The sequence below is a fragment of the Dermacentor variabilis genome, chromosome 1, assembly GCF_050947875.1.
Source record: "Dermacentor variabilis isolate Ectoservices chromosome 1, ASM5094787v1, whole genome shotgun sequence".
NCBI lineage: Eukaryota > Metazoa > Arthropoda > Arachnida > Ixodida > Ixodidae > Dermacentor > Dermacentor variabilis.
Window position 1 is genome coordinate 202,341,541 of NC_134568.1, and position 24,625 is coordinate 202,366,165.

Sequence of the window (24,625 nt, forward strand, 5' to 3'; positions counted from 1 at the left end):
CATAGGTCCATGCTAGCGCCATCTTGGCAACAGCTGGTTTCCCCATAGATGAAGGCACCATATATTTTTCTTAAAAATCGAGCAAGAGTATCGTGTGTTTTGATGAGCCACCTAGACAATTAAATGCGACCTTCCTGGAAATTTTCAGTAAGGCAAAGTAGAGGTAAGCGTAAAATCAGTTTTTTTTTCTTATATGCTCGAAATGGAGGGGAGCAAACGCAGCTGTTCAGTGGGGTCCACTCCTTCGTCCATTGGTATGCAGAAACTCCATCCGCTTCTGCATATACCCAGCCCTGAACGTGTTAGGCGCAAGTCACTGATGCAATATGCAACCGACATCATGCTGTAGTACTTGCATTTTGTGCATGGTCAGTGCAGCATAGTCAATGCAGATAGTGTGGGAGATTTCAACAAGCATGACAGAAACTGTTGCAGTCACACAGAGAGCGTCCCACTACGACTAACAACTGAGGAAGACTGGAAGGGTGGCAACAAAGGGCTAGGTCGTGGGACGAGCAAGAGCACATACAAGGATCAGGGTAGCCAACACAAACTTGTGACGTAGAGCTGTTTTATGCTCTAGGATGCTTAAAAAGGCATGTTGTCAATTTCGCGACGTTCTGTGGTTTGTAGTTTTCTGCATGAACATACTTGTAAAATTGAGTTCTTTTTAAGCTATTTGCCATTGATATTTTGTAGATGTGTATGTGTCTACCGGAATCGATTTGACAGGCTGTCTGGACTTCGAAATTTGTGTCAGTACTTCTTTAAAATGTTGTGCCAATATTCTGAAGTGAATATTTTCATCTGTGGTTTATTGTTAAATTGTGTTCTTAAAGCAACCTTGGTAATGAATTTTTTAAAGAAATATAGTTGAATGCCTCTATAACGAAATGACCTGTATAATGAAGGAATAATTCCATCCCAGTTCTATTGAGAGTTATCCGATAGGCAACCTTTACAATGAAGTGACCTGTGTACCGAATTATTCTGGAGGCCCCAAGCATGTCATTATAATGGCGTTTAACTTGCGGTGAAACCATGTTATTGCAACACATTGAAAGGGTGAAGTTTATTTGTACTCACTTTTTAGGCTTTCAAGGAACATTCAAATTTTGTTGTAAGAGTTAAGCATTGTGCTAGGAAGCTTACTTCTTATAAAAAAAAAAAAATGGATGTTGTATTTGGTGTCTACTTTTTAGTCTTTTCAGCCTACATTGTGCTGTCAATGTTTGATTCCTTTCATTAATAATAAATTGTTTGTTCATGGCATTGTCGTGGTGCTTTCCTTTTTTTTTCATTTTCTAGGAACTACTTGAACTTTGTAACTGAGGAATTGAAGAACCCTTTTAGGTATGTGCTTACATTTTCTTGTTTCATTTGAGCCTGGTGCTCTTACCATTGATTGTTTTTATACATCATTTGGGTGTACATGAATATTAGAGGAAAATGTTAATGTTGCCAATGATAGGACATCCTCTAGTCCTGCAAAGTAAAAATGGCCTTGAAAGACCAATGTATTGAGAATATTGGAGATGTCAGTAAGGAGGCCATGGCAACTCCTGTGTTTGACAAAACAACTTTAAAAATTGTTTTAGTGATTCACTCAGCTGCTGTTGTAGTAAAACAGGTTGATTAGCTAGTTGGTAATTCATTGTGACACTGTTTGAAAGGCCCAGGCTGTGTTCGATGCAGCTTCTAAATTTTCATTATAGCCTGTGCTGTCGTACTATCTTCATATTTATTTGCAGAAGATATGTCTGCTACCTTTCACTGTTTAGCTCTGGTTCTGCTGTGCAACATAAAACCATCACTTTATTATTGTATGCGTCTTCACTATGCTCCAATGCTCCAATGTTTTGTTTCCACAGGAACTTGCCATTTGCTATCTACATTTCATTACCCATGGTGACAATCATATACCTCCTTGCCAATGTGTCATACTTTGTTGTCCTCACTGCTGATGAAGTTCAGTCAGCAAATGCTGTGGCTGTGGTAAGTGCACTTGTTGCCCAATTTAATGTGCAACCATTGCCTTGCACACAAATCTCTGTTGTCTCTGTAGGAAAATGGGCATCAGACATGTCCTAGGATTTTTGTGAGGATGTTGCCTGTGCTTGTCAGCTCAAGATATGTCATATGTATTGCACATAGCATTGCATAATTTCTAGGAAAGCAGGTTTTTCATTTCCTCTGAACAGAAATGAAAAATTGTTTAAATTTGAGACAAAATACCAGTAACCAGTCTATGAAGTTATTTTCTCAAGGCTAAAAATAAAATAATGCTCAAAATCCTGTAGATCACAACAATGATAAGGCTAAAATAAACAGGAAATGTTCTAATCCGTCTAGTTAACGATTATGTGAACAGTTCGTTCGTCTCTTTAGAGTTGTTTGTGACCATCCTTCTGGCTGTGAGTGTTTGTGGAAAAGTGTAGTTACAGCTTTTCATCGTGGTCACTGCTTTGTTTGAATGTGTGCATTTATATTTGTTAAGGCCTTGTGCACATATATTTGCTTCGGAAAATTTTCATTGTATTCACAACAGTAGCATCTGGGTAAACTGTTGCAAATATTTTTTGAACATTTTTGTATGTTGCAGTTTGCTTGATATCTATTTTGAAATATGGTTCTTCTAGTCATTTAATGTATAATTTGTTATGCGGACAAACCTAATTTATGCACGACTTCATGAATTATGTGTGAACAGACAAGCAGCTGAGGAACAAGATAAACAAAGGGCATTGTTTATGTTGCTGCTTTTATAGGCATAATAGAAGTTATAGTGATGTAAAAACCTTAACTTTTGCACTGGTGTTTGCATTGCAGACATTTGGGGAGAAAGTTCTTGGTGTGATGTCGTGGATTATGCCAGTCTCTGTGGCACTTTCTACATTTGGAGGCCTCAATGGTGGAATATTTGCATCCTCTCGGTAAGTTAAATGGTTAAATGTGGTTTCAGAGAGGTGCTACAAAAATTCACGCTTTTCTCATAACGCATATTTGTTTTGAATAACAGCAAATTAAAGCTTTAATTCGCTTTAATTCTGAAATACTTTTTGACGAGGACATTCTAATTCGCATACACGAAGCATTGACTACTGGCCATTTAAAGAACGTTCGACTTCAATTCTTATGTAGAAAACCCTTATAAATCACCATTTAAACAATATCATAAGAAGCCAACAAACACTGACACGAAGGACAACATAGGGGAAATTACTTGTGCTTACTAAATAAAATAAAGAAATTATATATAAATGGAAATGAAGGTGGATGAAAAAACAACTTGCCCCAGGTGGGGAACGATCCCATGTCTTCGCATTACGCGTGCGATGCACTACCAATTGAGCTACCGCGGCGCCATTTCCCCATCCACTTTCTTGGGTAATTATGTTTCCTAGTAGAACCCTGGGAGTGTTAGCCAGCGCCACCACGCACAGACCTTGGCGGCGGACGTGGAACGTCCTTTCTGCCGCAGGCGTCACGAGAACGTGATCTTTTTGGGTGAAGGCGACTGGTCAGTAGTTGTGTGTTCGGTCCCCACCTGCGGCAAGTTGTTTTTTCATCCACTTTCATTTCCATTAATTTATTGTTTCTTTATTTCATTTATTAAGCACAAGTAATTTCCCCTATGTTGTAATTGGTGTCAGTGTTTGTTACGAGGCTTCTTATGATATGACTAATAATAAATCGGGCCCCTCGGTTAATCCCCTTCCTTCTCGTTCGTTTAAACAATATGAAATAGGGGCTCGTTAATTGCTACAATGTAAGGGTAGTGAACTTGTCACATTTACATGCCAAGTTTCTTTCTCACCGATTTCAGGCTGCGTCCATTTTTTATGGCTTCTTCAGTTTTTCTCGCGTTACAGTTTCGAATATCCCTCATTTTCGCCTTGTTGATCAGTTTTGACAGTTCCGCGAATTCTATCTTATCTCTTGAGTTGGACACTTTCATTTTTGTCGTTTCTTTATTAGGTCCTTTGTTACTTGGGAGAGCTTGCCTACTGCTTGCCTTGGTGCCTTGCCTCCCACTTCAATTGCCTCCCACTTCTGAAGCCAACCTAGTTACGGTATCATTCAGTAGCTCTATGTCATCGTCATCTCTCTGTTCTAAGGCTGCATATTTGTTTGCAAGTACCAGCCTGAATTTGTCTGCTCTTACCCTTACTGCCTCTAGGTTGACCTGTTTCTTCTTGACCAATTTTTCTCTTTCTCTCTTCAAATTGAGGCGAATCCTAGCCCTCACTAACCTATGATCACTGCACTTTACCCTACCTATCACTTATACATCCTGCACTATGCTGGGATCAGCAGAAAGTATGAAGTCAATTTTGATTTCTTGTTTCACCATTAAGTCTTTTGCAGGTCCACTTTCTGTTGCTACGCTTCCTGAAAAAGGTGTTCATTATTCGAAGCTTTTTCCTTTCTGCGAATTATATCAGCATCTCTCCTCTAGCGTTCCTAGAATCAATGCCATAGTTGCGAATTGCTTGTTCACCAGCCTGCTTTTTCCTCACTTTTGCATTGAAGTCATCCATTACTATAGTATATTGAGTTTGCACTTTTCTCATCGCTAATTCAACATTTTCATAAAACTGATCTATTTCCTCATCATTGTGACTGGATGTTGGAGCGAAGGCTTGTACTACCTTTAATTTATACCTCTTATTAAGTTTGATTACGACTACAGCTACCCTCTCAATAATGCTGTAGAATTCGTCAATGTTGCCTGCTATATCCTTACGGATTATGAATCCTACCCCATATTGCTTCTTATCTGGGAGACCCCCATAGCAAAGGACATCCGTTATTCACCAATGTGTAAGCCTCACCAGTTCTTCTAATCTTACTAAGGCTGACGATATCTCAAACAATGTCTGATAGTTCCTTAAAGAGTCCTGCTAAGCTAGCCTCACTCGACAGAGTTCAGCAATTAAAGGTTGACAGGGTCAGTTTCCATTGGCGGCCTGTCCGGACGCAGAGATTCTTAGCACCCTCTGCTGCATTACAGGTCTGACCGCCGCCTTGGTCAGGTGCTCCACAGCTGCTGGGGACTGAGGGCCATGGGTTAATTGTAGGAATCATTCGGGAGGTAGTGGCCAAATACTGCACGAGGGAGGCCAATTCCCGTTCTGGTGAGGGAGTGTCTTTGTTGAAGCTTTGTTAAAGCAAATTTACCAGAGTGCTAATATGGTGCTTGGCGTGCATCTGTGAGCCTACATGTGCCCTAATCAAGGAGCCTGGTAAGATTAAGATCAAGGTCACGTGTCCTTCTGCTGCCCAAGCAATCCTTACTCTTTATTATTTCCGTTCATTTTGCCTGCTGCTGTAACAAAAAACAAGCCATGAGGTGTGTATGCAGAGAGATCAGGGGAGCTGTGGCCTGGGTACTTGCAGTCTTTGCACTGCAGTGAATGAATTGGGCAAGTTCACTAATGTTAACACAGGTGTCTATCTGGTAATAATTCTTTTTTCTGGTATTGTCGTTGGAGGCCTAAGCCATCTTTATGTTACAAATAATTACAAATAAAGTCTGCTTCTATGTGTGCTCGAGTATCAAATGCACTGTAATAATTGATACATAGTCTGATCACTGTGTGGCATTGTGCTCTTACTAGAGTGCTTCTCAGAAATTTTTTATTCTCTGTATTGCCTGTAACTGCAGCATTAATGAGCAGGATGAGCAGTCATATAGCATGTTTCAGCATGAAAAAAATTAGTGAGGCAGATATTTACCAGAAAAAAAACAAATGAAACAGGAAGTTCGACACGAAAAATTATTTGCCCAAAGATGGCAATGGAAGGTCATCTAGAAGAATACATTATAAAAGAGAAGAAAAAATTTTCAGATAGTAATAGACTAAAAGAAAGTGGGCTGAATTTTAGGAAAATCAAAACTGAAAACATTGAACCCTACTTGTAACACCCCAATACACAAGCCAGAATATATGCAGACTGATGCCTTTTAGTGGCATCACAGATAAATATTGTCACAGCCAAGGTATAAAGAAAGTTTGAATGGCTGCATGCAGTCTTGCAACCGGTTGTCCTACAAAAAGGGAGTATTTTGCAATATCAATTGTGCATCACATAAATATCGCGGCAATGCTTGTGCAACTGCGTTACGCCCATAGGTAATATTCCTGTGCTCCTCTTTCACCATTGTGTTTTGTCTGGTAAGTGCTCTGCACAGACCTGTCTTCTGTTTTGTGGTTCCTCTGTTCTACATGAAATTATGCAGTGGAGTGGTCATTTATGAAATATCTAGAGTATAAACCAAATTTTTTTCCAGTTACTTAGCATTGCCATATGTACATTGTCTATTGTCTTTGACCTCAGGTTACTTTTTCTTTCAGGTTATTTTTTGTAGGTGCAAGACAGGGACACCTGCCTACTTGCCTTGCAATGATCAATGTGTCCCACTTTACACCAGCTCCCAGCCTAGTCTTCTTGGTTAGTGTTGACTTGTATTCCTGGCAAAGTTACAAGTTGCATCATTTTTTATAGTTTTCATGAATGGTATGGCTGGATTGTAAACACATATAACTAGGTTTTTTGGAGGCACTTCATTTACTAAAAGCCTGTAATGTATTTCTGACTAGATTAAGTGTCAAAATGTGGCACACAGCTTCAAGAAAGTGCTTAAATGTCTGTTGAAGTGACCTTCCTTGCATGCAGTCCTCAGTTATATCAGCCTTTTCTGCATTTGGTTTTATAGTGCGCCTACTTTCTTTTTAATTGGAGCAGTTCACACTATATGCTTTCTTAGTCCTTTAGCTCTTTGCATGCAGTCGTGTCTTTCTTGAAAATTTCATTGATTGAACATTGAATGCTTATAGAGCAACAGATTTTGCTAAAGCATTTCGTGGGCTAGTTGGTGTGAATTCGGGATTAAAATGTGCAGCTCAACTAGACGACGAAAAGTATGTGTTGTCTTCTTTCTCTGTTGTTACACTTCACATTTTATTCATGAAAGCAGTAGAATTAAGTAAATGAGGTTTCATGAATGCATGTCATGTTCATCAGTTATTTTTTTTCTTTCAGGATAACTTTTTTTTGTGGCTCATAAATTGTGGTTCTCATAATTTGCAACACCCTCTATAAAAGTGCAGCGCCAGTATTGGATTTACTCTTCAGCAGTGGCTGAATACTTGCAGCTACTGAAATAATTATTCATTTGGGAGGGGGATGTAACGCATGGAGAGCTTTGGTGTTTGTGCCTCTTTGTTACTTATTTGTGAAACTGCAGTTATATTGAGCTGTTTTATTAGTGGGATGGCAAGTATTTTCATTTTAGCATAAATGAATAATGCATTGCTGCTATTCATATGTGGTGCTTCGGAGAATCGGGACTGGATAAGACCAGTGTTTCTTTTTGTCTTGCGCTGTTTCTACCAAGCCGCAGACATAAGCAGTGATAGTGCTTCCCAAACTCAGAATCTCAAGCTGTTCTCATTAGCTAGCTCTTCTTTTTCCTTGAGTTGTTCAACATGTCTAAATAAGATTTTTTCCTACACTTTCAGTGCCTTCTCAGCCTGCTGTACCTGACAAACACTGACGTGTTTGTCCTAATAACATACACTGCCTTTAGTGAGGCAATGTTTATAATGCTGTCTGTGGGTGGGCTCCTTTGGCTTCGGATAAAACAGCCCAATACAAAACGACCAATTAAGGTATGGACATCTGTTCTGATGACATTTTTTAGCATTTTGAGATTTTATTGTTCTATATTTATGCACAAGGGTACCTCAGCTACATGCACATAAGGTTTAAAAAAAAAAAAACACGGTCATTCACGTAAACAAAACTAAGGGTATACTGTCCATAATTGTGTTGAACTGCCATTAATTATGAGGATCATTGACTGATGGGCCAGTTGGTGCATCAAGCTGTGGCGTTGAGCAGAATAAGGGTGGAAGGAAATTGGTGTCTGTCCTGTCCACATTGTTTACTTCTGCGCTTATTTTGCTCAATGACGTAACACTAATTATTATTGTCCAAATGCCAATTAGGAAGTTTATGGAATTGGAAGTTGCATCAAATTGAGATGTTTGCTGCGGGGTGTGTTTCTTGTAGTGATTTCTTATAAAAGAAAAAAAAAGTCTATGCGGCACAAAAATGCCATAAAACTGCACCAGTGCACACTGGTTAGTATTGTGCTCAATCAGGCTTGGCAGGGGAGCTAGCACTTAATCTCTAGAACTCTGCCCAAGAAAATGAGTTGCGTAGATTTTCACACATTCTTGACCAGAGTAACGGTGAAAAACTACAGCATGCTGCATTCAATACGATTGGTGCACCGTAATGAATTTTTGAAGAAATTTACCTCATGCTTACTACGTGAGTAACATGAATAAGTTTCATTCTAAAGAATTACCTAAAGTGTGTACTTTAGGGATTACACTACAGCCTTACACTAGGTTTATGCTCGAACTGAGTCCTCTAGGACATTACTGCAATTTGTGCAGTAATACAAGGGTGGACCAAAGCAGTTTCACCCATAAGGTGAAGTATTGATAGGGATAACAAAGTATTAGACAATGTAAAGTAAGGATCATAGCTTCACTGGCTATGTAATCTGCAGTAAATGTTCGCTTACTAAATAAATTAACAAGCATGGTGCCCCCGTTGTCAACAACGAACACTCGCTATCACAACACTGGCGTGATGATGAGTGTAAATAGAGGGGGGGCAAACGCTTCGTGCTGCCTTTCGCTTCGATGCATCTCCAAAATATGAGGTTACGTGACCTCCAGGTACTAGGCATGTGAGAAGACGGCACACATGAAACGAAAAACCATCTCGGTTTGCCTTGCCTGTGGACTTGCCGGAGATTACCTGCAAGATAGGGTGTGCAGGCTGTGCACATGGTGAGTTGCGTGAACTGCCATGCATAGCCACTATCGGGATAGAGGAAGAGATGCCTTGCTCACCTTCCCCTCCAGTCTCTCCAGCACACACTTGATGATAGTATCACACTTACCCCCCCACCCCCCTCTCACTCTCTCTCTCTCCCCCCCCCCACCTTGCGCACCTCAAACATTCAGCGCTGGGGAAGACTGCACACATCAAGGCACCATTCTTTCTCGACTCACCCTCACACACTTTCTCTCTCACGGCTTGTGGAGTATGACAAGGTCTTTTCACACTAGGACATTATAATGTTAGATTTGAGTATGGTGGTCACAGAGTTGGCTGTCGCACACGTCGCGCCTTTGCCTACTCCGCCAGTGCGTCTTTAAACCGGCAACTGGCTTACACAATCAGGGCATCACACAGACGCTGAGCAGGCATGCATCATTGCCTGTGCTTTTATGATGGGCGTTACTTCTTTGTGATGAGTTACGACGTTAGGAGGTGAGGAAGAGAAGGTCAAAACAAAGCACATATGCTGTGCCTAAGATGATTGTGGAAAGGCAGAAGTGAATACACTGTACTCATTGTCCCAGTGATGGCTGGGAGAGGTGAGCAACTCAAGCTGCCAGAATGAAAGCCGCTCCCAGAAACTCCCACCCTCTTCGTGACTAGCTTGGTGGGTTGGCGTGATGCACAACACTTAGCGTTGGTAATTAACAGCCTCTTGAATGCGGTCGGTTGGGCAGCTTGCTGAATATGCAGGCACCCATTTTTTGCTTTTTCGGCCATTAGCCGCCCACAGCTTGAATAACAGATGCCTCAAAACACTGCTTCACAGTGACGTCACGGGCAAGTTGCTAGGTAGGAATAGAGATGCACCCTCTTGTAGGAATGCCAAATTTGTCAGCATCTCAGTGTCCATGCTGACTCAGTGGAATGGCGTTTGATGCTGATACCGCAATGACTCCGGCCTCTGCTCTTCAGCTAATATGCCAAACATAACAATACAAAACATCAATGCGACGGCAAATAAATTCACCTGGAGTGTCCCTATAATTGCTGTCTAATTCTCTTCAAAATAATACCCGTTGGAATCGATGCACTTGCCCAACCTTTTCTTTCTTTGAAGCAACTCTGGAACTCCTCAAGCTTAACACTGCTGAGTGGCCTCTGTGAAAGTGTCTTCACCTCGCACATAGGGGCAAATCTCCTGCCTTTAATTTTCTTCTTTGCAAGAAGGAAAAAATATAATGAAATCACAGGGAGTTAGGTTTGGTGAATAGGATGGGTGGGGAACGCCAGCTCATCCCTGAGAGGCTAATTACCATGCCACAGACAAAGCAGTGCGAGCTGGGGTGCTGTTGTGATGGAGAAATCAGTCACCCAGGTTCCACAACATTACGCAATTTCCCTTGCATGTTCTCTTTCCATCACCTCGCCACCTCAAAGTAAAATTGCTGATTGATTTTGTGCAGGAGGAACCTATTCTCCCCTGCACAATTCTACAACAGCCAAAGCATAAAAAAAGGAAACAGTGACCATGGTCTTCACTTGAGTGCACTTGTTGCATTTCTATTTCTTTGTCTTTGTGAAAAAGGTAGCTTGAATTAACTGAAACCTGTTTTCATTTAGGCTCATACCCATAGCACCAGCTTTCATAGCCTGTGATGATATTCGAAAGACTGTTTCAGTGACTTTTGATGTGATTTATCAAATGCTAGCATAAAATCAAACAAGTGTTTATTTTTGTATTTTTTCTTCTGTGTTCGCAAGCATCTCAGGTCAAAGTCCATGTTCAAAATCTACTCGCAAGAGTTCCCACTCAAACATGCAGCTTCTGAAATCTTGTCAGTTTCCTAGCAAAACCCTTAACTTTTTGTTGAACCTTTTCGACAGTCTTGTAGGTACGACTGGTTGGAGGTCAGGCAAAGTGAGGATGGCTAAAGGGCCAAATATTAGGTCAAGCTAAAGTGATAAATTAATTCTCCGGAACATCTAAGGTATCATTATTCTTGTGAACAGAGTTTTAGTAATTGGGAAATTGAGGTAAATGCACGGGGCGGGGAGGGGGGGGGGGCATGATTTGATACTCTCCCCAGACATCAAAGTACTAGCTCGATGACATAGGCACTGCTCTTTATAATTCTGTCACTACTACTCAACCACTCGTAATAAAAAGATCAATGCATTGCATTATAAGATGGAATAAAATGCTACCTGTCCAGTTCTATTCAATATTATAAAAAAACTCGATGTTATGCTTGACGAGGACGGTCTAAAGGTTTAGTTTTCGCTAGGCTCTATGCCACCCGTGCTTTCGCACTTGAGTATTTCATTATCTCATAGTACTGCGCTGGTTTTCTGGCTGGTAAACTTGCACAAACTGCAAATAGCAGTTAATGCCGCTTGCCCTAATGGTCCATGCCACTTGACCAAGAGTAGCTGCAGTGGTGAATCCAACACTCTGTCTTGGCTCTGTTTCTCCATGGCTGCACATTTCCATTTCGGGTAAAAGAACAGAGGCTGTCATGCACCATTTTACTCACCGATGACAGTAAAGGGCGGCGATAGCGTATACAATGTCACCACTCCCCGCTCAGGGGCGGGCAATTTGAATTTTGATAAAGCTCGGCAGGCCCTTCAGACGTGATTTTATCTTAGTCTTTTCTTTGCACAAAACAAACACTGTGGGTTTCTGGAATGGTATTTTAGTTTGGAATGGTATTTTTAGAATCGACCTTTGTGTCCTTTAACAATTATTTCTCCTTTTGAAACCACCCGAACCGGTCAAAAACTCATGTACAGCTGAGCGCCTGCTCCAAAAATGTCATTTAAATCATTGCTAGTGTTTTGTGCTTGTTTTTTCAAGGAGAAAGGAAAAGTTCAAACAGATAAGCTGTCACAGTTTCATAAGAGTATTGTGACAACAGTTGATACAGCTGTGAACACAAACCTGTTAGACATTCTACAGTGGCATTGGCTTGGCTACTGACTTGTGATGTGTCAACTTACTGCAGTATAATTACGAAGAGCTCCATCAAGCCAGTCTGGATTTTTTAGGAGGGTCCTCCCTCATAGGTGTTCTTTCAAGGCCTTCTGATGTGCCACGATGCTGAACACAGAAACCAGACGGAACAATGTTAGGTACACCTTTTGATTCAGTGCAGTATAATTACTCAAGAATTTGAAAATATGATGATGGTGACTGTCTTGATGACAGGCTTGCATTATTTCCATCAAAAATTATATTTTTTTGGATCTTAGATCTGATGTGAAATGCACCGTATAGATACATGTAAGGGCCGCACTTTCTTTTTCACAATGCTGACAAGGTGCAGCCTTTACATGGGATTGAATATTTTGGTCAAAATGGTGTTGCCGCAGCCGGCGACTTGTGCACACTCCAGATCCCCGGACATACCATCACATCAGAGGCCAGTGCGCAGCTCTCGCCATCCAGTAGTGGCACGTGGAAGTATGCAGAGCGCGCACGGCTTCGAGGCAGCAAATGCAACTGCTTCTCCACTGGAAATTTTTTCCCTAATTTTGGGCTGCCAAGTTGGGGGCACGGTCCTTAGAGGGGTGCGGTCCTTAGATGAGTCTGTTTGGCATTGCGAAGAAATTTAAGTGTGCGTGTACATACAAAGCGCATATACAGGATCTCCCAGCTATAACTTTAGCCAGAGTTTAAAAATATGCAAATGCCACGTAACTGTACACTACCAAGGTAATGTTGTTTGCCATCACTTGGAGATGCTCAATTTTTTTAAATTCTGCCTAATTAGGTAATTAGTCTTACTTAGTTAATGAACTTCTCAAATATTATAATTAGATGAAAAGTGTCTTTGAGAAAATTGTAGAGTGACATGAAAAACTCCCGACACAGCTTTCTGTTGCTCAATACCTGTTACATAAGTGTTTTTCCGGGTGTGAAAGAAGCCCACAGATGCACACGAAATTGCCGCGCGGCTGACCACTCGAGGCACTTAGCGTGTATTTATTGGCTTCTTTCACACTTGGAAAAACACTGTTATATAGCACGCATTAAGCAACAGAAATCTGTATCGGGAGTTGTTCATGTTGCTGTACCATTTTATCATTGACACTTTTCATCTAAATATATTTGAGAGTTCATTGATTAGACTGATTACCTAATTAGGCAGAATGAAAAAAAATAATTTGAGTATCTCCAAGCGACGACAAACAACATTACCTTGGTTCTGTCAAGCTACATGGCATTCATATATTTTTCAACTCTGGTTAGTTAGCTGGGACACCCTCTATATGCATGTGCACTCACTCTGCATTTTTCAGACTGAATTCCACACCCTGTGTAGAGACCACAGGTATGAACTTGGGCTTAAGATAACTGCATCAGAATTGAAAAAAAGGGCGAGTTGGTGTACATTCATTGTATGGCGGCAGCACTACTGGTACGAGCACTTAAATAGGTGTGTCCGGTTCATACCTTCTTCAATTCTTCAAACCTCATACCAGTAGCGTTCACGCCATACGATAAAATTACAGGTTCTTCCTTAGATTGCCTGCACCTTCTGTATTGCACAGTGACGAATTTCAGCTGTAAGTAAGCTTTTTCTTTTAAGATCCCCACAACCAGTATAAGTCGATATGAATGTGACTTAGCATGGTATAATATTTCAGATGCAGCTGGGCCTTCTTCTTTTTTCGTATTGGACTATGATCTTCAAAGCCTTCTATAGCCTGCAGCACAATAAATTTTACCTTTTAAGCATGTATGTGTATATATATATATATATATATATATATATATATATATATATATATATATATATATATATATATATATATATATATATATATATATATATATTTAGAGAGAGAGAGAGAGAGAGAGAGAGTTAAACGTCAGTATAACGAAATTCTTGATATGATGAAGTAGTATTTAACTTTTCATAACCTCTTGTCCATAGAACACCATGTAATTAGAACCTCAATATAACGATGTTTGTTTGTATACGATTTCAATGTAACGAAATTCCGCTTCCGCAGCAAAGGAATGCAGAGACAATAAATGGAAACTTCCGCGGACGCAGATGGTCAAAGGATTCAATTACAAGCGACTGCTTGCAAACACCTATGAAATCATGCACGGGCGTGACAAGAGGGACCGCCTAAGTGAAGTAGCATCACGTGTCCTCCTATCGCCCCCGCGCACTTTGGGCTTTAGGTGCGAGTCAGAGTGCGAGGGGGAGAAGGAAAGATGGTGGCTTCACGCACGGGGGCCGCCTTCCCGCGCGAGCAAAGGGAAGAGAACAGAAGGAGGGGTCCTCGTTCGCGGTAACGCGATCAAGCGCGCCCGAGGGTCAGAGGGAGTAAGTTGGCGCTTCGCGATTCCTGGCGTGCGTCACGGCCATGGGATGTGCATGGCTGTAAGCGCAGCTGAGCGCATACGCAGCCGTGCACGCTGCTTTAGAGGAAATCTGCCGCGTGTGCACAGAGTGATCGTGCCGAATCGGCGTGGAATCATGTAAGCTGTCTTCCCGCATGTTAAGTATTGAAGGTTGCGTAATCTCGAGTTTCGGTGACGCTCTGGAGTGAGAGGCAGACGAACCATTCGCTCCCCACTGCCGGTGCTTTTCATGATAGTGTCGTTCGAGTACGGCGACGCCATCAACCGCGGGGGCAGAGCGAACGCAAAAGCGTGGTTGGCTTCGCTTGATTCGTACCGCCTACGTGAAGATATCGTCGACGTGGCATGAAACCGCATCAGTCGTCGCAGACTCTCGGATTCATCAAAATGAATTGTTTTCTCACCCAAATTTGCTTTTTTTTTATTGCCCGATAATTTGGAAAATTATGCAGCCCCTTTCCGTGTAAGAAAAATCGATCGGCAACTCTACTTATGGTTCTAATAGTCCAATGGTTATCTAACCGGCGCATTACATGACCTGCCCAGAACCATTTTTTTCTCTTGATGTCAATTAGGATATCATCTATGCCCGTTTGCTCTTTGATCAAAACCGCTCTCTTTCTGTCTCTTAAAGTTATGCCTAGCAGTCTTCGTTCCATCGCTCTTTGTGCCGTCCTTAACTTGTTCTCAAGCTTCGTTGTCAGTCTCCAAGTCTCTGCCTCATATGTCAATGTCAGCACTGGTAAAATGCACTGATGGTACACATTCCTTTTCAGTGATAATGGTAAGCTTCCAGTCAGAAACTTACAATTTCTGCCGTATGCAATCCAACCCATTTTTATTCTTCTATGAATTTGTTTCAGTTTATTTCTTTAATAAGGAGGAGACGTACATGCTTACACAAGTATACAGAAGGAGGTCCCAGAGCATGTGGCTGAAAGGGGACCTCCTGTCAGAAAATATACAGATTAGAGGACATGCACAGCATAAAACAGCAATACAGTAGTCACTAAGGGGAAGATTATAGATTATACAAAGTAAATGTAGTAAACTGCAAAATAATATAAAGTCAATGGGTAGTCGTAGAATTAAAACAGTATTTAAAGGCATTTGCAACAGAACAAACCAAAAATACTTGTAAAGGCTACAAATCAGAAAAAAGAACCAAAGAAAAACGGAAAGGAAATGAGCAGGAGTGAAGTCTAGCTTCCCATGATCAGGGTTCCCTGTCATTAATTGACCTAGGTAAACATACTCCTTCACAGACTCTAGAGACTGACTGGCGATCTTGAACTCTTGTTCCCTTGCCCGGCTATTCATGATTATCTTCGTCTTCTGCATATTAATCTTCAACCCCACTCTTGCACTCTCTCTGTTAAGGTCCTCAATCATTTGTTGCAATTCGTCTGCATTGTTGCTGAATAGAACAATGTCATCGGCGAACTGAAGGTTGCTGAGATATTCGCCGTCGATTTTTACTCCTTAGCCTTCCCAGTTTAACACCTTGAATACTTCTTCTAAGCACGCAGTGAATAGCATTGGAGATATTCTGTCTCCCTGTCTGACCCCTTTCTTCATATGTATCTTCCTGCTTTTCTTGTGTAGAATTCAGGTAGCTGTAGAACCTGTGTAGATATTTTCCAAGGTATTTACGTAAGCGTTCTGTACTCCTTGATTACATAATGCCTCTATGAATGCTGGTATCTCTACAAAATCAAATACCTTTTCGTAATCTATGAAAGCCATATAGAGAGGCTTATTGTACTCTGCGGATTTCTCGATAACCTGATTAATGACATGGATGGGATGCATTGTAGAGTATTCCTTCCTGAGGCCAGCCTGTTTCCTTGGTTGACTAAAGTCCAGTGTTGCCCTTATTCTATTGGAGGTTATTTTGATAAATATTTTATACAATACTGGGAGTAAGCTAATAGGCCTATAATTTTTCAATTAACGTTTCCCTTTTTGTGTATTAGTATAATGTTTGCATTCTTGCAGTTTTCTGGGACCCTTGCAGTCGATAGACACTTCGTATAAAGAGCCTCCAGTTTTCCAAGCATTATTTCTCCTCCATCTTTGATCAAATTGACTGTTATTTTACCTTCTCCTGCTGCTCTTCCTCTTTTCATCTCTTGGAAGGCCCTTCTGACCTCATCGCTAGTTATAGAAAGAGTTTCTGTATCCTATTCATTACTGCTTCTAATTGAGGTATCCCGACTCCTCTGTGTACTGTACAGGTCAGTATAGAATTCTTCTGCTGCTTTTACTATATCTTAGAAATTGCTGATGATATTACCATGCTTATTTTTCAGTGCATACATCTTGGCTTGTCCTATGCCAAGATGATCCTATGCCCCGATTTCATGCTGCGCTCTCCTTTTACTATTTCCTCAGTCTTTCTCGCGTTATAATTTCGTATATCCCGTATTTTCCCCTTGTTGATCTGTTTGGACAGTTCCGCAAATTCTATCTTCTTCTCTTGAGTTGGACACTTTCATTCTTTGTTGTTTCTTTATTAGGTACTTTGTTACTTGGTAAAGCTTGCCTTGGTGCCTTGCCTCCGACTTTAATTGCTGCCTCTGAAGCCAGGCTAGCTATATTTTCATTCATTATCTCTATCATCCTCATCTTTCTGTACTAAGGCTGCATGTTTGTTTTCAAGTCTCAGCCTGAATTTGTCTGCTTTTACCCTTACTGCCTCTAGGTTGACCTGTTTCTTCTTGACCAATTTTACTCTTTCTCTCTTAAATTGAGGTGAATCCTAGCCCTCACTAACCTATGATCACTGCACTTTACCCTACCTATCACTTCTACATCCTGCACTAGGCTGGGATCAGCAGAAAGTATGAAGTCAATTTCATTTCTTGTTTCACCATTACGTATTTTCCAGGTCCACTTTCTGTTGCTACGCTTCTTGAAAAAGTGTTCATTATTCGCAGTTTATTCCTTTCTGTGAATCCTACCAGCATCTCTCCTCTAAAGTTCCTAGAATTGACGCTGTAGTTGCCATTTGCTTGTTCACCAGCCTGCTTTTTCCTCACTTTTGCATTGAAGTCACCCATTACTATAGTATATTGAGTTTGCACTTTTCTCATTGCTAATTCAACATCTTCATGAAACTGATCTACTTCGTCGTCATCATGATTGGATGTTAGAGCGTAAGCTTGTACTACGTTTAATCTATACCTCTTATTATGTTTGATTACGACTATAGATACCCTCTCATTAATGCTGTAGAATTTGTCAATGTTGCCTGCTATGCCCTTATGCATTAAGAATCCTACCCCGTATTGCTTCTTATCTGGGAGACCTCCTTAGCAAAGGACATGTCTGTTATTCAGCAATGTATAAACCTCACCAGTTTTTCTAATCTCACTAAGGCCGATGATAGCCCAAACAATATCTGATAGTTCCTCAAAGAGTCCTGCTAAGCTAGCCTCAGTCGACAGAGTTCAGCAATTAAAGGTTGACAGGGTCAGTTTCCATTGGCGGCCTGCCCGGATCCAGAGATCCTTAGCACCCTCTGATATGACGAAGCAAATTGCCAATTTTACCTACTTCGTTATGTCGAGGTTTAACTGTATATAGTTTTTCGTTTTTACTTCGTACAGACTTTTTAAAAAACAGCATCCAGCATATTGTGACTTGAAGGCAGCACGGAGACCTAACCGCTTTTCAGTTTCACTGATATTAACAACTGATAAGCTCCGAATGTGAGAAGCCAATTTTTGTTATAATAGTATGGTTAGATGCTGAAAGCAACATTTCCAGGTATGTGGACAAAGCAATGATCTCATGTTGATTGTTCTAGAGAGCGCTTGTCTTTGCCTGAACACAGAGATGAATATGTAACACCATATGGTTAGCCGGCATGCTGATACTGCATGCTCTTGTGGTATGTATTTGAGATGTGGGTCACGGGTGCTTTTTGTTGCAGTGGTCTGGGTCAAACAAGTGTCAATTTTCTGGAAAGTTCACGACAAGAAAATTATTAACCATTTACCTACAGTTCCACATGCATCAGACTTCATATTCAGGAATAATATTTGTAATTTCTTTCCAGTTAACCTTGAAAAGGATAGAATGCAATGTGCTGCATAACATTCAAGTGGTCTTGCTTAATTACAGCACAATCGCAGTGTTCAGGTGGATTACCTAAAGAGGCCACATTCCTCACGATGACAAATGGTGCTTATTGGCTAAGTAAAAATATTCACTAATAAACTTTTTTGTTTCTGAATTACGGGCACATGTTGTGGTCATGAAGTTGAAGCCAAGCAGTAGTGAAGTCAAATCTGGTTAGCAGAAATCTTAAGATTAGCACCACGTTCGAGATATGTCCTTAAAGGGGCCCTGCAACATCTTTCCTTGAAAACTGAGAACGTGCTGGAATAGGTGTGATGCCTTTCAGTGAACCTATTTCTGCAGAAATTTTTGAAAAGGAACTAAAAACAAAAGATATCTATAGAGAGCAATGTTTTCTTGTCCGATTCCTCTTTAAAATATTTCTGCTGAGCTGGGGCGGCATCGGTAGCGATTCCCTGCCTATGGCTCCTTTCTTACTTGTTTCCATGGTGCACTTGGTAAGCATTCAAGGTTGACGTCTGGAAAAGGTGCTGGAGAATGACAAAGGAGCAGTAGCAGGGTAGGCAAGTAGCAGGATAGGACATGCAACTGATACTTTTCCATCAGTTTAAAGGGACACTAATGGCAAATATTAAGTCAAGCTAAGGTGATAGATTAGTGCTCGAGAATCGCTAAGGCATCAATATTATCGCGAAGAGAGCCTTAATAATCGAGAAATTCAAGTAAATGCAGGACATCATTAGAGACTTCCCCGTGACATTCAAGTACTTGCCAGATTATGAAAGCACTTCTCAGCTAAAGTCTGTCACTGGTACCCAATCACTTGTTGCAAAAAACATGCTTGTGTTGTATTATAAGATGAAATAAAATGCTACTTGTCCAGTTCTATTTCATTTTTAGAAAAAGCTAATTGAAATTACCCTTGATAATGACGCGGGCAGTCTAAAGGTTTTGTTTTTGCTGGACTCCGCACTGCCAACGCTTTGGCGTTTGAGTAGTTTCGTTATCGCGTAGTGCTGCAGTGGTTTTGCTGGCTTGTGAAACTTGCACAAACTGCAAGTAGCAGATAATTCAACTTCTATATGATGTCGCGGGATGCCCGAACTGTCTATGCCAACTGACCGAATAGCAGTTGTAGCGGCGAAACCACTGCTCTGTCTTGGCTGGGTACAACTGTCTGTCGTTCGCCGCTTTAATCACCGACAGCAGCAGAAGGTGGTGTAGCCATGTGTAACGTCACCACTCCCCCGGTTGGATGGTGGGAGATTTGAATTACAAAAAAGGTATTTGGACCCTTCAGATGCAATTTTCTCGTAAACTAAGTCTTTTTTTTTCTGGAATTATAGCTTTTTCTGGAGATTTCTGGAATGGTATTTAAACAGTCCACATAGACTTAGTATTTGCCTTTTGTGTCCCTTTAAAAACTGGAAGGGTGTGTGAATTTTGATCGAGGGTAACTCTCGATCATGAACAATATCCCAATGCTATCTATAAGCTGTCGCATGGGTTTGTGATGCCATAATTGGGTCATAATAGAGGGGGCCTCAAAAGCAGCAGGAGAGAGCGAATAATATTGTTACGTGCAAGTTCAGCTGGTAAGAAACTGTGCCACAACATGGAGGCCAGCAAATTGGAACAAAGACACTTTGTTGTCTTCAGTCAGGTGGGTGCAAAGTCTGCTAAGTGTCACATAGCATAACCTCGGGCAGCAGAAGCGCTGTCCTTGCCTGTCTAAGTGGCAGCATAGGGGGAAAGTATAGACTTTTCCATCAGGGAGGGAGCATCTCCTTTCTGCCCTGTTGTGTACGAGTACAACGGCACGCGCTGCAGCTTCATCAGTGCTTTTTTGGCGGGCTGACGCATAATTATAAGTACAGAGGGCATTACATTACACTAGGAGCTCTCATTGAAAAGGTCTATAGGTTGAGTCTGGTGACATAAACAACATCAAGGGACAGTAGAGTAGAGGGCTTAGTGGAACTTCTGGGCATGATCTCGTATGTGTCATCACTAACTTGTAACGACAAAGGAGCTTCTCAGAAAGCCCACCCGATGGGATGGGAACCAATATTTCATGCAAGGTCGTGGGCTGTCAGCTGCGTGCAGTGGATTAATAATTGGCCCACATCTTCATAGTAGCCTTGTCAACAGATTGTGACTGTTTTCTCACCATGTTCAAAAGGTGCTGCTGTGCCCTTTAATATTTGATACGAAATGTGTTAGTGATCAAGTTAAGTTTCCCAAAAGCCTCCCTCTGGTAGTTTTGGATGATATTTACTGTGATGCCAATACAAAGAATATTTTGGGGACAAATATCTCGGTTGGGGTTAGTCTTAAGATTTCTGAGAAGACTTCACTACTGCTAGGCAACGGTTTTAGAATTTCAACATGTATTCTAAAGAAGAAACTAATTAGTGAATCTTTCTAATTGTTGCAATTTTTATGCAGCTAATTTCCACATCTTCTAGAAATTCACCTGAATATGCAGAACAGTGCTATCACGGGTATTGCATACCTATGTGAATGCGCGCATGTTTTTTTTTAATGAATGAGTGGGTGGGTGGGGTATCCTCTGTCTACGTGCCAGCAGCTTCCACCACATTTTGTATACCAAGAGTCCGGTAATGTTCTGTCGGGAGTGGGACAGTATAAATGTGTTAGGTCTCCAAATAAGCCTGTTTTACAGTGTTACTGTCTGGAGTGTGTGTGCATGGTCACATGGTATTTTAACATGGAAAGGCAGTGTCTCAACAATGGAGAGCATGAAAATAAACAATGCCTGCAGAGACCCGTGTATTTTAGCCTCATTTATACAGACTGCATCGAGGTGAATGAATGAACAGATACTTACACAAGGGAAGAAGAAACAGGTGAGGGCTAGACTTGGGCAAGTCTAATGCTCTTCCTGTCCGCTTTTTTTCTTGTGTAACCATCTGTTCACTGGTTTCCTGTTCACTCACATCTATGTGCCAACTCACCCAGTGAGAAACTGCTGGTATACATGACTTTTCACTATCCCCCACGTAAACATTATATGCCTTTTATTTTAAGTGATGAAAAGCATTGAATGAGGAACAGAAAGCTTGTCAAATTTTCTTACTTTACAGTGCGACAGTATTTTGCTGATGCATGAAGCTATTGATGCACAAGAACTAGCATTGACATGGCATTGCAATGTATGATGCATATGTGATAATTATGTAAGCAGTGCTATCATTTTATGGCTAGATCGAGATGTGCCAAAGTATAGAGACATCCGAAAAGAGTGCCACCAATATTAAATTAATGAAAAACATGCTTTAGGAGTGGCCTCTTGAATGTGGCATGTGAAGCTGATTGAAATTATGTGTAGCGCCTTCAATTTAGGATAAAGTTTGCAATAGAACACCATGTAGCTGAAATACCAGAGGCATAAATTAAATAAAAGCTTTGACAGTACGCAGTAAACTGGGATTTTACTGTATGAAAGCCATTGTTCCATATCATTTTACACATTTAATTTTGATGCGGAAGCTTCAAATGGCCTATTGAGCAAATGGCCCATTGGGCGTCTGTAGCAGCACCTAAATTGCCATTGGCTGTGTCTTGTGTGCGCCTCGTGAGAGCAGAGCAGGTGAAAGGGAACACCTGCTGACGCACTGGCATGCCAGGAGAGAGGGCATCGCCGCGACACCATCCTCGCTCTTGGAAGCCTGTGTTATCCGTGCGTTCCTTGTTGGAGCAATCACTCTCCTGAGTTCTAACTTCACCTCGGTAATCGGTATAAAAAATTAATGTTTAAAGAAATGTTTAAAGGACTGGGCGGAAAAGGCCAAGCAGGCCCAGGGCCTTACTTGAGCCTAAATTTTCAGCCATGTCCCTCTTTACCCTTCCCCCTTTCAATAAAGTTTATCTCCACCAAAGAAAAACAACAAATTCGAAAGGAAATACGTTGTGGTAGCGAGTTTTGAACCTACGACCCCATGCTCAGAAGCTGAGTGTCTTACCCACTAGGCTATACTAGCGCCTCCTAGATAGCAGGCCTGTCAACTTTGCTTCATGACATCATCCTACTTGGACTGAAATTTTCATTGGCAAGCCTGGCATTGCGAAAGGAGTGATTTCAAAATCACCACGGCTTACTCGGGAGCATCCCCTTTGCATTCTATGGCAGTAGGGCAATGTAGCACGACGTCATGGATCGAAGTACACAGACTTTGTGCTATCTAGGAGGTGTTGGCCAAGCATCTCAGCACACTCGCTTGCCCGTGGGAATTTCATAACTTGAAGGACCCCTCAGCAACGTTCGATTGGACATTAATGCTTTCGCATACACAACTCGTAAGTGCTTAGGTGCTCTCGGGTTTCTTTCTAGAGGTCCCTTCTACTTTGTGACTTGAGAAGTACTATATTGAAGAACCTGTTTATTTCGGTATTCATGCAAGAAGTAGCATATATGTTTCAATTATGTGGGTGCGTCTATTTTGTTCCAGCAATGGCCAATACTTTTCATTGGCATTAGCAAGTATGCAATTAAATTGTGAAGTTACCTCCTGTCAGTCTCTGTGTGTCGCTTTGATTTTAGCTAAACCAGCTTCTGCAGCCTTATTTCTTAACCTTCCTCGTATGCGAGGATCTCAAGTGTAGCCATCCTTATCTTTTCTGCCTAATTAAAGTTTATTGTTATAATGAAAATTGATAAATTTGAAACATTTGTTCTTTGGATGATGTCTTGTGTCAAGGTTTAAATTCATGAATAATGTCACCAGTACACTGTCACATACTCATGGACACACCTTTTTTTTTTTATTGTAAGCATAAATACCATTCTTGCTTCTTGCTGTCAAAGTGGTTCACAGTTATCATGCCTTGCAGGTGAACATCATACTGCCCGTGTTGTTCTTCCTCATATCGCTGTTCCTTGTGGTGCTGCCATTCTTCAGTCAGCCCCTGGAAACATCCATTGGTGCTGGCATCATGCTCTCTGGAATCCCTGTTTACTTCCTCACAATCTACTGGAAGGATAAACCCCTCGCTTACAGGAGAACAATTCGTGAGTACTTGCTTCGTCTTACTTTTGCTTTGAGAGACTGCCACGACTTTGCTAGAAATGTGCTGTTGTCTTATTCTGTCTTGTCTGTTTTGTTGTCACATTTTGTGCTGGAAAATAGCACTTTGCTAGGAAATGGTGATATGCAGCGGCGGGCAGTCAGGTGCCTGCTGCTGTGGGTGCAAGCTCCCTTTTCAGTAAAACAGTTATCGTAAGCAGAAACAAATGTGAAGACACTCGCCTAATAATTGAAGCCTATGAAATTCACTATTTCGGTGATGCATGTATCAGTAAAACTTCTGAAACTTCGACTGAAAAAGAATGAAATTTTCTGCGCATGCCATGACTTTTCTGAGTTCTTCTGAGTGCTGTTCTTTTTTTGGTTTTGATTGTAAAGTCATTCACGTGATCTGCGACGTCATTCACTAAAGGTAGTTTGTTCAGCTCAGGGAAGGAATTAAAGATCATTGTTGTTAGAAGTGCCTGTATGTCCAATGTGCCATTGTTTGTCTTCATGTTTCCCTGCACTCAACCACCTTTATTCATTAGAAAGCTTTTAGAAAGTTGCCAAAACCTAAGTCACTCTTGTTGTCACTTCCACTTTAGTGGCACAGTCTGTGTGGGAGTGGTTTGCTTTACGGTGGCAAATTATAACCCCCTCATGTAATAAGTAAATAACATCGTTTGTCATCTGCTATGCCAACTTCGAATTAGAGGCATAGCTCTTTGTTGCTCCTTGATTTCTACTGTTCAGTGTCATCACTGATGAGTGATGCTTTTGTGACGCTAATTGTTTGGTTGCCTAATGCCTGGATGTTTTAATTCTTCTGTCATTGGAAAGGATATGTTCCTTTTGCATGGAATGAAGCAGACAATTATGAATGGGCAGCAGCAACTAAAAAAAGAATGGAGAATAGTGAGCCATGAGTACCAAGCATATAGGTACCAGAATCTGAAAATAACTTTCTCAGAGGCACTTGTCAGCAGTCTTAGATATGCCATTTCCCAGTACTACACATTTTTTTAAGTGCATGAAGAGTAGGACAGTGGTAAGTATATCATTTGACAGTGCACATGCACCATATCTCTTCTGTACTTTGTCTGGTTATTGCTTCTGGAATTAATTGACACCAACTCATCCCATAGCTCACTACTCTTCTTGCTTCATGAGTTCATGTATTGATGATAAATCAGTTAAACATCAAAATTGTTAACCCTAGCTGCTAAACATGCATTATTTGCATGTGGTGAACGTTATA

General features: G+C 41.1%; 1 protein-coding gene across 2 annotated transcripts in view; it reads left to right on the top strand.

The window, feature by feature from the left end:
* Positions 1-24,625, top strand: part of mnd (L-type amino acid transporter minidiscs) — a 136,887-nt gene that overhangs the window by 73,201 nt on the left and 39,061 nt on the right. For both annotated transcript variants that reach the window (XM_075703398.1, XM_075703392.1), the window contains exons 4-9: positions 1,309-1,353; positions 1,872-1,995; positions 2,830-2,933; positions 6,360-6,456; positions 7,527-7,676; positions 23,192-23,369. In XM_075703398.1, the coding sequence (XP_075559513.1) occupies positions 1,309-1,353; positions 1,872-1,995; positions 2,830-2,933; positions 6,360-6,456; positions 7,527-7,676; positions 23,192-23,369 (698 nt within the window). The remainder of the gene's footprint in view (positions 1-1,308; positions 1,354-1,871; positions 1,996-2,829; positions 2,934-6,359; positions 6,457-7,526; positions 7,677-23,191; positions 23,370-24,625) is intronic.